This window comes from Trachinotus anak, unplaced genomic scaffold, assembly GCF_046630095.1.
Source record: "Trachinotus anak isolate AG129_WGS33_773 ecotype Australia unplaced genomic scaffold, CSIRO_AGI_Tana_v1 ptg000010l, whole genome shotgun sequence".
In the NCBI taxonomy this organism is placed as follows: Eukaryota; Metazoa; Chordata; class Actinopteri; order Carangiformes; family Carangidae; genus Trachinotus; species Trachinotus anak.
Window position 1 is genome coordinate 27,764,749 of NW_027273861.1, and position 17,188 is coordinate 27,781,936.

General features: G+C 42.4%; 1 protein-coding gene and 1 long non-coding RNA gene across 2 annotated transcripts in view; one reads left to right on the forward strand and one right to left on the reverse strand.

Annotated features, from left to right (window-relative positions):
• Window positions 1–17,188, reverse strand: part of LOC139626277 (uncharacterized) — a 23,210-nt gene continuing 6,022 nt past the window's right edge. Inside the window, exons 2-7 of the long non-coding RNA XR_011692185.1 lie at window positions 15,538–15,634; window positions 13,872–13,963; window positions 13,590–13,691; window positions 13,413–13,468; window positions 8,678–8,695; window positions 1–397 (exon numbers count right to left, since the gene is read on the reverse strand). This is a non-coding gene — a long non-coding RNA (uncharacterized lncRNA). The remainder of the gene's footprint in view (window positions 398–8,677; window positions 8,696–13,412; window positions 13,469–13,589; window positions 13,692–13,871; window positions 13,964–15,537; window positions 15,635–17,188) is intronic.
• Window positions 4,773–17,188, forward strand: part of LOC139626270 (solute carrier family 22 member 23) — a 21,599-nt gene continuing 9,183 nt past the window's right edge. The window contains exons 1-3 of the mRNA XM_071486557.1: window positions 4,773–6,142; window positions 7,955–8,058; window positions 9,717–9,871. Coding sequence (XP_071342658.1) covers window positions 5,711–6,142; window positions 7,955–8,058; window positions 9,717–9,871 — 691 coding nt within the window. The 5' untranslated portion in view covers window positions 4,773–5,710. The remainder of the gene's footprint in view (window positions 6,143–7,954; window positions 8,059–9,716; window positions 9,872–17,188) is intronic.

Sequence of the window (17,188 nt, forward strand, 5' to 3'; positions counted from 1 at the left end):
TTGGCTGAAATACTGGATAATTTTACTTCTTGTTAATTCTGCCTGCACATGGGTTGGTAAATAGGCATTTCTTCATCTTAAAGGGTCACAAGCCGAAAAGCTTTGGAGGCCCTGCTGTAAAACACTTCCACTGACACTTTCTGGGGTCATTTAAGGTCAGCCTCAGACTTTTGTGCATGCTTTCATGCAAAAAACGTGAAGCATATTCAAAAATAAATTAAAAAACAAAAATAAAAAAACAGTACTTGTCCTGATTGAGCCGTTAGAACCTTTCATGTTAGCATCAATATATCCAACGCCCTGTGATCATCTCCAGCTTGGCTTCGTTCCGCAGGTGTGCTGAGGGAAGCTCCTGGGCGAATACAGGCTCCACACCCATGGACACACCCATGATCGGCTGGAATCAAGGGAGGAGCGTTTTTTATTAATCCTACTGTTAAGTGAAACCCCCTAATCTGCACACACACACACACACACACACAGCCGCAGTAATTCATAATGTTAGCGGTGCTGTGCTGACTCAGACCACCTCGCTGCATGTACAGACAGCTCACTGCTCTTTTCACTCTGACAGTCTTATAAGAGGAGGAGTGTTTTTTTAATTGTTTTCTTTTGTTTTTTTTTTACTGTCTGAGGGGCTGTCTCGTCTTGTTCAGCACTTGGCATCGTCAGTCTGCGTGTTCTTAGCAATGTTATGTGGGCTGCAAGGGAAAGTGCTCAGTCACTCAACAAAAGGATTAAGTGTTGATGAGTAATGAAGATAATTCCTGGTGTTCAGGGCGTGGCTGCTTGTCTAACATTGTTCTCAGCATTCAAAGATATTACTGTAAATGTAGAACATGACAAAAACCCATCTGTATGACTAGATTTCATTGTGAAGTTTAGGACCTGCTACACACTGAAATATTATTTAATTCAGCCCAATATTAAACTAGAGATCTTTTTATCTGCCAATCATCAAATCGATGCTTTCAGAACTGTAAAAAGATTGACACATCAGATGTTTGGCTCCTGTGGTATAAAGGACTTGGTGATTCAGATAAACGCCAGACTTGGCTGTTGTGGTTCACACACTCATACTAAATAAAAGTCAAATATCTGCCAAGGTGGTTGATGTAAGAGTTCACATGAAGATGAAAGAACAGAACAGGTTATGCACTTGTGCATGGGTGGGGCCCTGAGGAGGTGTCTTCTCTGCTCAAAACCCCAAAGACTAATGGCAAGTCAAGCTTAATATCCATGCCTGCACCTGTATAAGCAGGTGGTGCAGAGAAGACAGCTGCAAGTGCAAACATAAAGATGGCCATAAATGAGGAATATAAAACTGAAGTTTCTTTATATCACCTCAGAAATGTTAAATATTTAGCACAGACTAATTGTCATCAATGAGAAAGTCAGTGTGCAGTAATTCAACTGAATGCTGGTCAAGCACAGGCAATGTGAGACAGTGAACAAATGAATGAATGAATGAATGAATTAACCCTCAAATACTTTTACATTCTGGGAAATTAACTTATTTCCGTTCTTGCTGAGAGTTAAGAGTTAAAAAGATCTGTTAGTTAATTAATTAATTAGTTAATTCACATGTTATGGCTAATTTTTCTCCCCGTTTTCTGTCTTTATACTAAGCTAAGCTGAGCAACTGCTGGGTGCAGCTTTATATTCATTGTATTAGGTGTAGCACATGAGAGTGGTATCAGTCTTCTTATCTAAACTCTTGGCAGGACAGAGAGTAATTGCATTTCCAAAAACTGTGAAACTAGTTCTTTAAAATATTTTAATATTTATTTAAACAATCTCTGCAAATAAAAGAGCTTTTGCACTTGCTGCTCTCACGGCTCTCACACCCATGACACACCTGTACAGGTGCTGGTGAGCATGGATTTGGGGAGTTACAGTCATGTCTTAAGAGCTCTTTCATTTACAAATACCAACAAGTTTTAAGTTGTTCCAGCTGAGATTCAGTTCAGATGATCAAACATACTGCACTAAGGTACAGAAACCCACAGGTGATTAACTGCCACTGATATACTGTAATTTTACTGAATCTGAAAACAGTATTGAATCTGTTGAATCTATTTTTTTTTCCTAATATCTTATCAACTCTGTTTTATTTTCAGCAAATTGGCAAACAAGGTAAGAGCTTAAAGAACTCAGAGAAATCTCAAGTTTTGTCTGATAGAATATCCTGTTGTTATTTTTACCAATATTCTTCTTCTTTACATTTTCATTTATTTATTTATTTACTTATTTTTTTCTCATGTGTTTTATCTAATATTATCTCATTTTTTAATTTATTTTTTTAGCTTACTGTTTTTAATGTAATTCTGATGCTTGTCTTTTCCTATGTAAAACCCTCTGAATCACCTCTGTGTGTGAAATATAAATGAAGCTGCTGTACCTTGCCTGTGTTTTCTATTAATGACCATTATAGGTTAATGATTACCTGAATGTTTCATACATTACTGGTGCTGATTATAAAAACAGAGAGGAAAAAAGGGACTCAATACATAGGGCGTGACTTTTATGTTAAGTTGGTTACCTGGTTGGTTGCCTTTGTTACTATGTCAACCCACCTCTCTCCTCATGTTTCTTCTCTCTCTCTCTCTCTCTCATTATGACTGCTAAAAAAAAGTCAAAGCGTGATTCTAAAAAAAATAGATTTATTAGACTTTCAGCTTAATAAAAATATCAACTTGGATCCAGATCCAAAATAAATCCCAAATTTGCTTCATATAAACAATAAAGATGAAGAAACTCTACATACACAACAGGATCATCCACTGGAACAACAAGTCAGTGAGAGTCCTTTATAAGTGATTCATTTATGTTTTTCCTTTTTGAAGAGCTTGTGTATATCCTGCTGAATTTACCTGTGTCATCTGTATTTGTTTTTTATACACAGACTCTATTTGCACACACTTTAAATGTTCTGATACGGACGGTGTGGTGGAGGATAGGGTGGAGCTGGGTACGTAGCAACCAGATACCGAAAGACACACACGCACATACACACACACAGTCATAGAAAGAGAAGAGTAGGGACATTTATTCTGGAGGGTTTGACGGCTGTAAATTATTCATACAGCACACTGAATCATAGGGAGTAAGGAGAAAGAAAGAAAAGGCTTTTATTGCTGTCATGAATTTGCACCTGCGCAGGTGAGCATGTACGAGAGGACAAGACAAAGACGGGACTCATTCATTGCCCGAGGCGGTTTGCATCAAAGGTGAAAACAGAGATGACTGTGCAGGGAAACAGTGAGAACCAAGAGAGACAAGATCTGTGCTCAGTTTCAACATGGCTGCCTGCATCGCCCATGTTTCTGTTTAAGTTTATGTAATGTTAGCAATTCAAACTGCACACAGACAGTATGAGTAAAGATCCTGTAAACCAACAGGAGCTGTTATGAATATGAATACGGGCCCACTGCCTATCTTGCTGTCTGGTTTAAGGCAGTGTAAGACAGGGGAGCAGGCAGGCTGCAGGCTGCTGTAGCTCACTAATCCTGTGACAGTGGTTCACCTGTGCAGCACTGACATGGATATGTCCCCTGGGGGTTTGGAGACAGAGCCAGGGAGGGGGTGAATGAGAGGGAGGGGCCTTTAGAGAGTTGTCACATTACACCTGAACCAATCTGGGTCACTGGTCTCATGGAGACAAATGATGCTGCTCCACCTCCTCATATACAGAGGAAGCCTTTCACTCAGGTCTGACAGTGGACACTGATGATATGTCGCTTTATTTGAGGAACTTACAGTTGTTTTATTTTTAACTCTGGCCAGAGCCAGAATAAATGTTTCCCCTATTTCCTAAAATGCTGAACAGGTCCTTCAGACCAGCGGCGTGAAGCAATGAAACAACAATAAATTATTATCATCTTGATTTGGATTTATTCATTCCTGACAGTGACATTTGATTTATTTCGTACAATTTAATTAAATCGAATTTTCTGTGTGGAGGGGGTTACATTTTAGTTAGGGCCCCAAGAATGCCTGAGTCAGCTCTGGTATGTGCCATAATAGGGGTGTGGTTGGCAAACTGTAACACATGACACACACACACACACACACCTCCTCATCTTACTCTCAGCCTCCTCCTCTTGAGAGACTTATTAAGGTTTGAGATGGAGGAGGAGGCTGAGAGTAAGATGAGGAGGTGTGTGTGTGGGAGGCGGGGAGAGGAGGAGGAGGTGAGAGATGAGTGAGAGTTGAGCACAAGTTGTCACTTATCTGCTGCACTGTCAGCCGCGCCCTGGATACCAGCTCCATGTCATTCAGAGACATGAGGAATAATGGGTTTGCTATAAGGTTAATGCACGCGCACACACACACACACACACACACACACACACACACACACACACTGAAGTCTCAAGGTCACTCACACAGAGTCATATGGGAGCAGCTGCAGCCGCATCAACACCCACAACATGTGCATGGAAATCCCGCTGCCTTGCTCTACTGCACCTTTGACACCCCCGCAGTGGGAGCTACGGTGCATTTTTGTGTCTTAATGTTATGCTGAGAGTCAAATTAAACGAGAAAACCCGATGCGAGGACGCGGACTGTGATCGTCGGACGCCCCCTCGCGGTCGAGAGGCGGCACATCTTCCCCAAACCCCCTGCCATCCTCCCATTGTCTCCCCCCAAACCAGTAACTGATGCTGCCTATTTATATGACGGGTATGAAAAAAAATCATATGACGCAAAACAGCGTCTGTATAGGACGCATCAACACAAACCACCCACAAAAAAAAAAAAAAAAAAAAAAAAAGCTGGAGCATCATCTCCACTTGATCTTCACATCATCACCATAAATCATCTGGGATCGATGGGAGACGTGAAGGATTCGTGATTCTAACAAGCTTCATATTGAGTGGAGGGCAGAAGCTGCACAAAGGGGATCATTGTTGGCTGCAGATGCCCGTCAGTGGTGCAGTCGCCCTTTGAAGACTCTCCAATCGCAGCTCATAGCGCGACCGAGGGAGGGCGGGGTTTGCCCCCCCACCCTCACCAAATCTTTGCTCCAAGCACCGCTTTGGCACCGTGTCCCATTGACTAGACAGCGACAAACCGAGCAGCATATTCCACCGCGTCCCTGAACCACTGAAGCGGACCGGGGATGACTGGGAGCTTGCGTGTTGCGGACTTGAGGAGCTGAGTGATGCGCACCTCCAGGAGGTCACAGTCTGGGCGGGTATGAGACCTGTGGCGCCCATGGGTGAAGGACCAGCAGATGTTCAGTGGATCCCAGTTTTCATGTAGCTCCATATTCCACCTCTATACGACCAGCAGGCCTGGCCCAGTCCAGCCCCACATGGATGGATCCCGCTGGAGGAGCTGTACTTGTGGAATATGACGCCCGTGTGTATGAGCATGCCTGCCTGTCCGACTGCACTCCTCTCCGGGAGCTTCTCCACAGCCCTCTCCCCCTGACACGGCCCCCCCACTCGGACATCCCCTGGTCGCTTCGAGCCCCCTCGCCATGAGGGCGACTGTTCGGTGATTCGGTGCCTCTGCACGGCTGAACGGACCGGAGACCAAGCTTCCTGGGATCGGGCTTTTGCCGGCTACACAGTGGACTGATCTGCGCTCTGGGCTCTCTTTGTGTCAAAGGGCTCAACGCTTATTGCGCGGACGGCAACAGAGCGGGGGCTTCGCTGCACCCGCCGCTGCGCCCAGCTGCTCTCTTTGTGGCCGGGCCGTGATGGCAGCCGGCCGGCCGGAGGCGCAGGACCACCCGCCCGAGAACGGCTTCACTCCGCTGGAGCACCCAGCGCCCCGGCTGCTGCCGCACATCGACGGCTCGGTTCTGCCGTCTCTGGGGGGCTTCGGGAAACATCAGAAGCAGCTAGTGGTCCTGACCTGGATACCGGCATTGTTCATCGGCTTTAGTCAGTTCTCGGATTATTTCCTCCTGGCGCAACCCAATGGCACATGCGTGCAGCCCCTCACGAACGAGAGTAACTGGACCGCGGCACCGCCGCCGGTCACCGTCACCGGAGGAGCGCCAGCGCTGCAACCCGCAGGCAACGGCACCGGGGAGGGATACGGCGACGGCGGCGGTGCACTACTGTGCGCCTGCAAGGAGTGGAGGCTGGAGCTGCAGACGGGACTCAGCCAGAATGTGGTTACCAAGGTAACGAGTGAGCGCCAGATAGACCCCCGGTGTTTTATCTCTGACAGAAAAAATAAAAATCACTCTGTTCACCATCATCATCTTCATCTTCATCTTCACTGCCAGTCTCAGTTTAAGGCAGAGTGATCCAACACAGCTGACTAACAAGTTACCCACTGACCTCAATATGACAGGATGAGTGTGTGTGTGTGTGTGTGTGTGTGTGTGTGTGTGTGTGTGTGTGTGCTGAGCTCAGAGTATTCAGCAGCTGATAACTACAGTTACACACCAGCCTGCTGCAGCATGTACAGTCTGTGCACATTGGGGCTGGGTGACATGGGAACCATAATACTGATAAGACTAAGATTTATAGCCTTAATATTAGAAAATAAATGCCAAACCACTAAATAATCAAATGTCCAATTCAATCAACTGTTTTCTACTGTTATGCATCACACAAATCACTTAGCTTGTACAAGGCTGGATTACCAACTGGACAGAGTGGGTAACAGCCCCACACCCAGAGAACTAGGGATTCACCATTGCACCATTTTCCCTCCTGATATTGATCCTGATATGTCAGCTCACATAACCAATCCAACCCTTGGAGGCTTCTCTCTTTTCCCACACTAAATCTGTAAGCCTCACTGTGTGGAACTCATTACACGTGGACACAGACTGCAGTGAAGCTAAAATCTGATTCAGTGGTCCAGTCGTGACTGAAAGTGAAAGAGGAGAAACTCAGAATTTTATGAATTTGACGAAGAAATTGTATCTAATGTGCATTAGTCACACTGGTCTTCATCCAATCTGATAAATATTTGTGCAGATCCATTGCAGGTCCTTCAGTATCAATAAATATTGGGGTCCAGTTTCTCATTTTTGCACCAGGGCCACGTAATAGGACAATGCCGTTGTGTAAAACCCATAATTGCACAGTTTTTCATTGCAATTTGTCTGGAATCTGATTTGCATGCAGAACTTTATAAAACGATAACATGTGATCATATTATCTTGACACGATTCCACCAAAAGCCAAAAAATGTTTTTTAAGTCATCACCCATGTGTATATGTGTCATATCTGTTTTCTCAGATAACACAGGCGCTAATAGCCCGTACATAATCAATCGATCCTGACTGTGCTCCTTCACCACCACCGGTCATTTCACAACCAAAATCATCAGTCATATCATCTCCTTCAGCTCTCTCCTCTCTGCTCCTCTGCACAATCGGAGGCTCAGCAGGGAGTTCTGTAAATCATTGTTAAATACCAACACTACTTTCACACACAGCTGAACCGGTCCACTGGGTTCTCGCAGATACTTTCAGGGTCGTGCACAAATATAGAGTACACATCGTGCTTCCACATGTGTCCTTGGCTGAGTTTCAGATGCTGAGAGCTGCAGCGTTGTGTGCACTGACCCATGGGCTGATAGAGGAAAGAGTGGAACTCTATTGATTTCTGTTATTATAGACACGCGCCCACATCCACACACACATGCTTTCTTTTTCTATCTCTCTCACTCACACACATACATATACATACATACACACTTCTGTTTCCTTTCAAGACATGCATTTGAATATTTCAGAAGCGTCCGCAGCATGTTTGCACACTCATCAGCCTTCATGAATTATCAAAACAGTGAGTCAGAGAGCAAAGAGAGTTTGACAGACTTGTGATGAGAGAAGCCCACATCTCTTTTTGTGTCTGTGCAGCTTTCAGATTAAAACTGCTCAGTGGCTGATGTTTAATTCCCTTTTATCTTGTTGTGGGTGGTTCTCTCTGAGAAGTTGGCTAATGTTCCTCTGTCTTTATTTGTCTGTTTCAGTGGAACCTGGTGTGCGACTCTGCCTGGAAGGTCCACATTGCCAAGTTCTCTTTGCTGGTGGGCTCCATATTTGGCTATCTAGTGATGGGTGTCATGGCCGACTGGTACGCTGCCTCCTTCATTTCCTTTTAGTGCCTTTCTGCAGTGTGTTAGTTATCCTTAAATGTCCCAATTTTTTTTACACTTTTAAGTTTTAATATTCATAAGAAGATATATTTGTGGTTTTAAGAGCCAAAAGCCGTCTCAGTGTAGCTTTACATCTCCTCTCTCAGGCTTCTCTCTGGAGCTCTAGCAACAACAGTTTAGTCAGCCAATCAGAAGAGAGGATCTGAGTCTCTCTTCTGATTGGCTGATTGTTTTCTAAGTGACTGAGTGAAAATAAAGCAGATTTCAGGTAAACGCTCAGAGAAACCAAATATTATAAGGTTGGATGGTGGGTCCAGGTGGGCGGGGTTTGAGGCATGGCTGAGAGTAATGATTATTTCCTCGTGACATCACAAAGTTACGGACGCCCTGACAGCTCGTTTTAAGGCTCAGTTTCTCATTTGATTCCTTTACAGTATTTATGAAGAACCTCGACCTGTTTTATAATCAAAAAAAGAACGGAAATCTCACTTTCTTCAACGTGTGACCTTTAAGGGATAACTCTGGTTGCTCACAACTTGGAACTTAGTTTTGTAGTTTTTGCCACATTTTAACACTTTAAGGTAATATCGTACTCACCAAACCAACAGCCGAGATCTTGCAGCAGTCCAGTGTGTCAAGAGAAAGAAGCAGTCAGGAGATAAGACAGGTTGAAAACAAACCCAGAGGAAAGCATGGAAGAAAAACAAAGGCAAACAGTAAAATTATTATATTACCCAAACTATCCATTGTAATTTTCACCACAATTTACAAGATAACTTCCTGCTTCAGCTTTGGTCAGTGGAGATTTGGGTCACTCACTTTTATGAACAAAAGTCTGAACCAAATGTCATGTAAATCCACCCAGTAGTCGTCAAGATGTTCACTCTGAATGAAAAGTTTGTGCCAATCTATCCAGTAGATGTTGAGGTATTTCACGACATAAGTGAGAGCTTTGACCTGCTGGTGGCACAGTTTAAAAGTCAGGGTATCGCCAAAATCATGAAGATTCACCCTCGAGGGATCATCATGATATGTACCAACCTCAAGGTAATACAGCTGATATTTTCTGAGATATCTGAGTCTATACTGAGCTACCGGACAGAGCCTCGCTGCTAGCATGGCTAAAAATTCAACAATAAAAATACAGTTTTAAAAGATGTGTTTCTAAGAATTTTTTTAAAGCTGTGGGCATCACAATGAAAACCTAATCCTCAAATTATGGACAATTAAAACTGAAGCTGTGTGGCTAACGGGGAAAATGTCTTTTTGTAATTTGGTGAAATGACCCTTCACTGTTGTCCGTTGGATTCATTGTGGTCCCGTCTGTTGCCTGCGAACCACCTGAGCTGCCTCGTGGGAAAAAAAGTCCCAGTATTGTGTTTGGGATCAGTGACCATGGAAACAATGTAAAGAAATGTGCTGGGCACCGAGGCCTCGGCTCTGACCTGACCCACTGATCTACTGACCAACCCCCCAGCCCTAAAACCAGGAAGTCCACAGAGTCTGAGGGAAACAATGAGTGGAATGATCTCTTTCACCCGACTGCACATCAAAAGCTTCTTCTCCACAGTTTGTGACAGTTTCTAAACACTGTGCTGCGTCTTTCTCTTTCTGTCTTTTCCCTCCTGTTTCTAAGGTTTGGTCGACACCCAGTGTTGATTCTCTCGGTGCTTTTCATGCTGGTGTTTGGTCTGAGTGTTGCCTTCTCTGTAAACGTCACCATGTTCAGCACCTTGCGCTTCTTTGAGGGTTTCTGCTTGGCGGGCCTCGCTCTCTCCCTCTACGTGCTCAGTAAGTACCTGCTTTCTCCTCCTCAGGCCTGTCTGCTTTTTTTGTGCTCTTCTGCTCCTGTATTTCATCATTCATGCTCTTTGTTGTGTTTATTCAATATTAAAACATTAATGTCAGAGCCTCAACAGGGATGTAGAGGAAAACATTTCAGATGAGAGAAAGAAATATCTACTTTTGCATTTGCTGACCAGGAATCCTAATGACCTAGACTTTATCTTCACATTGTGATGTTTAATGTTTGTTTGCCCCCTGAATTTGCTTCATTCAGGAGACCTTCTACCTACTTCTTAAATAGGTTTTACTGTTTGTTTTTTTATGATTTAGTTTTCCAGTTTTTTAGTTATTGGTAATCAATCCAATTTTGATATAGGCCGGTGGACTCTTAAAAACATCAAGCACTACAGATCAAATTTAGTTTTACCTATATCTGGTACAATAAATGTATTGTGCATTGTCCCTGTTAAATAAGCAGTAAGAAAACTCAAAGTTTTTATGTTTGTGTCACTTACACAGTCTGACATAATGCCATATTATCCTATAATACATTAAAACTATCCTCTAATCTCTAAAAAACATATATGCTGTCAAAAGACTGAGACTCAAGTGTTCATTGTATAATTCCTCTTTGATGACTGTTGCCAAAAATACTTGTGTAGATGTGTGGATACTGTCAGTGCAGCAACCTCTACAGCTGACACATATTTTAGTATATTCATTATTTCTGTAACACCAGATAGTTATAGAGAGCAATGTGTAGCTAGAGCACATGGGTTTTATTACCAGAGGTAATCCAGGTTTGGAAAATAACCTTACCTCACAGTGGTTCACTCCGTATCTGTAGACACGGATGGTAACTGAACGTAGAAAAAACCAAAAAACAACAAAAAAAAACACAATTTAATATTGTTGTTTAATATGTCTGTTTTTAGCAAACACTATTTCCCTGAAGCGTAAGACCTTTGCTTGTTAAATGTCACCACCTTGCTAACCAGAGAAGGGTGGACAAGTGGCATTTCCATTTTTTCAACAGCAAAAATTACAACTAAAAAGTTGAACATATGACATTTGAAAAGAGAAAACCAACAGTTACAAAGATATATTACATGCACTGCTGTACCTGCATGTAACAGAAGTTGCAGTTTTTTTGTACGCTAACAAGCTAATTGTTTTACTTTACATCAATAAAGGTTTGATTTATACTAGTTCGTGCAGAGTTAAAGAAGCTGGTGAAACTGCAGCCAGCCTCTATACAATATCAGCTCTTCAGCTCTTTATGTGTGTTTTATATAAGTGGATATGATGATTATATAAGTGAAACACTTTTAACAATTTAACTTAATATGCTGTTATTCTTAAGAGTTGTGGGGTAGGATGGTGCCAAGATTTTTTGTGAGAGAGCACAGAAGTAGGTCCTCCCTCCCCCTTCTGTGATGTTTTCCTCCATGTCCCCTCAGGGCCTCCGTAGAGCAGCAACTAGCCAAGGTGATCAGAATGACACCTCTGGCTGATAGTGTTTTCATTTCCCTCAAGCAAAGCCCTCACCACCCACTGCATTCCCCACTGTCCCCTCTCCCTGCTAGTTGCCCCCTCTTTCTCACCCTCTGTCAGGCCTCCTCTCTTTCAGGCCAGTCAGAGATTACTCATACGTTATGTGTGAAGCGAGGGCAGACGTCGAGCTCTGGGGATGGGGCGGGTTTTGTCCCCCTCAGCAGGGGTTCCAGATAAATCTCTGCTGAACCGCTTCTAAAAACAAACAAACAAAATGTACGCCTCCGAGCCGTCTGCCGAGAGGCTCCTGAGAGATGAATTTAATCTGTGATGTACACAAAGGCAAACAACACACAAGTAATGTTGTTGTAATGTTTATGGAGCCTGCCCTTTAAGTTCAGGTCCCAGGAAGCTGTGAGCAGAGGAGTGGAGAGGATTTAGTCTTAGTGTCTGTTTTAAGGAAGATGAAAACAACAATACAATAAAATAAATGGTGTTTAGACTGAGGTTAAGATGAATTTTGAGCCGGAGAATTGGATTTGCAGTAGCTAATGATAAATAAATGGCTAAATATGACTCCTCATACTGACTTCAATATGCATCCCCAACACAAAGATGAAACAAAACCTTCTTAACAAGACACTAAGAAAACATTGTGCTAACATGCTAACATTTGCTAATTAGTGCTAAACACAAATATATTGATGACTAATGGGAATGTCAATAGTTTTGCAAGTCATTGACCAACGTACTGGACATAGCAACACTTTGACCTGATGATGGTGTTGGATTAAAAGTCAGGGGAGAGTTGTGTGGCTAAAAAATATACATTGAAGGTAACTAGCTCAGTTGCTAACAAACACTGCTGATGGCTACCAGTTCATGTCTGCCAGCTTTTTGGAGATCTTCTGTATTAATTTGAGGAAAATATCGAACTGCAGTTTTTTAACCAATGTTATATTTCAAATTGTAGGCTTGTCTTTGTGCGTTAACCAAGATAAATTTTAATATATAAGCTACATGAAATGATTTAGATAAAATAATGTAGTTACTCACTGTTGACGTCTTTGTTTTTTTAATGTGGAAACCAGTCAGAGGAAAGTCAACCACAACATAAGAGTCTAGTTTCTAATGACGTTTACATTGTTTTTATAAATATGACATCAGTAGTGTGTTAGTATTGACATAAAAACAATTCATTCTTTAGCTCTCATCTGTATTTTTACAGTGAATCGGGTAAATCAGATTTAGAACAACCTGATTTTCTCATTAATTATGGACGTTTCAACATGACTTGACGTTTAAATCTCAGGTCAGATCTCAGGAAGGTTACAGTTCAGTTCCCTTCATTCTGCTTCAAACTAAAAGTTTGGCAAGTTCACTGATGAATCCAGTCACATTTCCTCCTCTCCCTCTGTATCTCTCTCTGCTGTTGGCTCACTCATGTCTCTCTCTCACACACACACACACACACACACACACACACACACACACACACACAGTGTTTAATAATTGGTCTCCAGTTATTACAGCCTGTTTGCCAAACACAAATACCTGTAATGGAGCAATTTTTCTATTTTCTATTTCACTTGTTGGTGTGCTCAGTGTTGACAACGATGGATTAGTAACCGTGTGTGTGTGTGCGTGTGTGTGTGTGTGTGCGTGCGTGCATGCTGTTTCTGTGAGAGAACAGATTGCAGACATGCACTTTGAAGTGCAACAAAAAAAGGTGTTTGCATGAAGTGTTTGTTGGCTGTGTGAGGTGTGGATGCAGACAGGAGGAGGAACTGTTGGCTCGCTGCCACTGAACAACTGGCTTTAAAGTGAACTCACTCTCAGACAGTAGAAAATAGACACTGTCGTCCCATTAACAGTGAAACGCATGTAGAATAACAGCACACAGTGAATCATGAAGACATTTGAAGCTTCAAGTAAACACGACTTCAAAGGCTGAAAACATACTGTACTGACACATGAGCTGCAAGGCAATGAAGCCCTACGAGCTATTTTTCATTATGCCACTAAAAAAAGACAGACATGAAATCCTCATTACCTTGTTTCTCCTTTACTTGTTTGCCAAGAGAGGAACAATACTGTCTCTTTTCCATCCTGCAGGACAGACGCAGTGTTTCAGTCAGTATTTTGGCAGTAACAATGTTTTGTTGTGTTGGCTCTGTGCTTCAGTTCTTTGGATTGGAAGTGAAAAAATGAGTGAGGTTGAAGCGCTGACCTTCAGTTTTACTTTGAAGATGATAACATCCATAATGGGGGATTCGTAGCTTTTTTTATGCACAGTGTCCCAAGCTTTCAACAATGTAGCAGAACAATGATGCTGTGAGCAAACAAGCAAAGTGTTTATATCCTAACCCTAACCCTATCACGTGAAAAGTATAGGAATTGTGTCCTCACTTAGTTTGAGGAGGCCAAAAGAAATTGGACAGTGGGATAAACTGTCATTGTAGGTTTGGTCTCATTCCTGTCTAATAATAATCAGAAATAAGGCTGTACTCACCTGCATAGTTTACAGGATCGAACAAGATCAGACGTGTTCAGGGTGGTATGGTTGTAAAATCTGGGCTGAGATCTGGGCATGCAGCAACATCGCTAGAAGTTAAGGCGAGAAACACAAGCAGTCAGCCAATCACACAGGTTGTAAACCTGTCAAACCAATGCTACCATGAGAATAATACCCAAACTGTCTGTGTTAAACACAAATACTTGGTTACAAACTCACTTCCTGGTTCAACTTTGGCCCACTGTGCTCACCACAGTTGTGTAGGCACAGTTTTCCTGTGATATTAAGTATTATTACTGGCATTGGATGCACTCACTTTCAGTTTTGTCTCCAAATAAGGTGGTTTTCAGATCAGACTTTTTACTTTTGCGAATACGATGTCTGTACTTGTCATAACTGAGTAATGATGGGTAAAACTACAAAAAAATGTCTGACGTTGTTATAAACTGGAATCTTACTATAATATTTAGTGTCCAAATCTTTGCTCTCTGTTGCTCAGCTTCAACCAACAGACAGTTGATATCATCCCTGCTGTTAAGACAGATTCATTTCTGTCAAGTTGGTCTTCAGCAGGTGAAACACACGATTATTTGGCCACATGACTAATCTTGCAAATCAGGATCCCTCCTCTTCGCTCATAAAAACACTGATTGGCTGCTTTGTCTCTATGTTTAGGATCATTATCCTGCAGCAGTGTGCTAAAAGAGGCCAGATGTTCACCCATTACGGACGGAAACACCCTCAAATTAAAGCTGAAAAGCAGCATTTTAACAACAGCGTCACTGTTTCATTTAAAATCTAACATGCTGGAATACACAGCCAGCACATCACAACAGAGGTGCACCACTGTAGAGTCTGCTCGACAGCTGTGACTTAAATAGGCTGCAGCGAGAAGCACACCAGATACAGAAGCCCTAAAACACACATGTAACATGCATATACTGTATTATGGACGACTGTATGGTAAGACTGCATGTGTATGTGGTGTGATTGCACTGTTTCATCCATACTATCGTTTCTATCTCCCTCCAGAAACACCCTTTCTGCCAGTTCTTTCTTTCCCTCTGTCACTGTAAGTGCAGCGCTGAATTTCTATTTCTGAATCCAGCAGCTCTCTGGCTCTTTCCATTTCCACTCCTCGACTCTCCTCTGCTCCATTCATCCCCCCCCCCTCACCCCCCCGATCCTCCTCTCCCTCCCTCTCACTACCATTTTATTACTACCAGCGGTCACACCCTCACTTGCTCATTTTCTCGAGACTCATTTGAAATCTCTCATCGCTCGGTTATCTCGCCGCAACACGCAGCGCATAATGAACTCCACTGGAGCTTTTCGTTGCCTCTGCTGATGTAAATGTGTTGATGTGTGTGTTGTGTGGATATTTAGTTGTTGCAGCAATTCTACTTGGGTTTATTAGTTTGTAATTTAGCACCTTCCTCTGGGCCATCCTCTGGGAGCTGTTGGAACAGAGCTTCGCCCTGCATTTGCTTTTTCCTTGTTTTTCTTTTCATCTTAGGGCAGAAAATTGTGTGTAATCACCCCTGTCCATTGTCCATACTCTTGAAAATACTCTTGTATTCATAAGTCTTGCTCGAGAGGGAATGTATTTAAAGATGCACATTAACTCTGCTGAAAATGCGTCTTTTGAGTAATAAGTACTCACCACTTGGGGCTGGAGAGGTGGCTTCTTCTCAGAGGAAGGTAGCTGTCCTCACTTTGGTTTTACAGCAGTTACAATAACTCCAATAAAGACAGTTTCACTGTAAATAAAAAAAAATAAAAAAAAGCAATCAGACAGTAACATATCCAACAATTCCGCAGCATAATCTAGTTCTTTGTTGATCCATAAGCTCCATATGTTCCCAACAATCAGCGCTTCACAAAAAAAAAATTGCTAACAATGCTACTTTGTGTGGTGGAGACCAAAAACAGAGCCAAACGAAAAATGAATATCGGACTTAACATTCATCAGGTGGATGCAAACATGCCGCTAAATTAATGCTAATGTTTCTCTGTATCTGCTGATGTTAAACAAGTTCAGCATATCAACATAAAAGATGAAAATATGTCAGTGTTTAGAGCCTGTTTTGCTGCTTGCAAAGATTTGAGACTTGAGTTAGACCTGACTAGTCTCTGCTGTGAGAACTTATTTTTTTAAAGACCTGAATTAAAACTTGATTGCAAATCAGTTGTCAAGATTTGATCTAGTAGAATTATAGAACAAAAACAAAATTAAATAATCAACATGCAGGCCTTGTAAAATTCAGTCTTATTTTGGTGATCAGAGGCCTGAAAGACTGTGAGTACAGTTGATGTTTGGACAAGACAGTGACAGAGGAGTAGGTTTTAATCTGCAGGACTTTCTATAGATGTTTCCGTGTGTTTTTCCAACAAATCTGGGTCAGCATTTGAATCCACGGTACATGCTGTGTATCTGAGCTGACTACAGCTGCTTTCGTACTCAAAGGATAGATTTTCTGTGAATTAGCTCAGTTAGCATGGACGCAAAGGAATTAGGTTGCAGCTGCTTTTACACCCATGAGCCAAGGTTAATATCATTGCCTCTTCCTGTCTTCCTCTGCTCCTCAGAGACTTTTAGGTAATGACAGAGACACAATATATGCCTGCCAGTGTGTTTTGTGTGTTTTGTGTGTGTGTGTACTCGATGCTGTTATGAGCTGGGAGGATGACTACTGCTGACTCAGCTGGGGAAAACTACTGTCCTGTCGTGCCCTTGTCAAGCCTTGTATCTTTTTCCCATCGTTGCATTTCTATAAAGTTGTTCACCTTAGGCTGCAGAAAGAAATGGTTTTCATTAGATGCTCGTCCTTCAAATTGATCATCAATCCAATACTCAAAGATATTTAAATCACGATAATTTCAGAAAATCCTCATATTTAAAAGGCTGGACCAGGGACTTCGGAGTAACCAAACTATGTTTGTGACAAAGCGCTATAGGGAAGGACATGTTGGTTGTTCAGTTGGTCCACACTGAAATTTCTCAACATTTATGGTTTCCTGAGCACGAATCCTACTGACTTTTGTAGCTCTGTCGATAATTAATCTTCTGCGGGTGAATTCATTTCAGTACATTTCTCCCTCTTCCTAAATCTGTATCTACACCATAGCTGCCACCTCGCTTTATATATTCATCACACACACACAAACACAGACTGTAGCTCTCACTCTGAACTCTAATGCTGTTAGAAAGCCGATTGTCCCTACGCTCTGTTCTCATGCCCCAGGCAAGGTTAGCAAGGGAGCAGCAGACAACACAAAGTGTGTGTGTGTGATGGTGCTGTCAGCCATTTGTC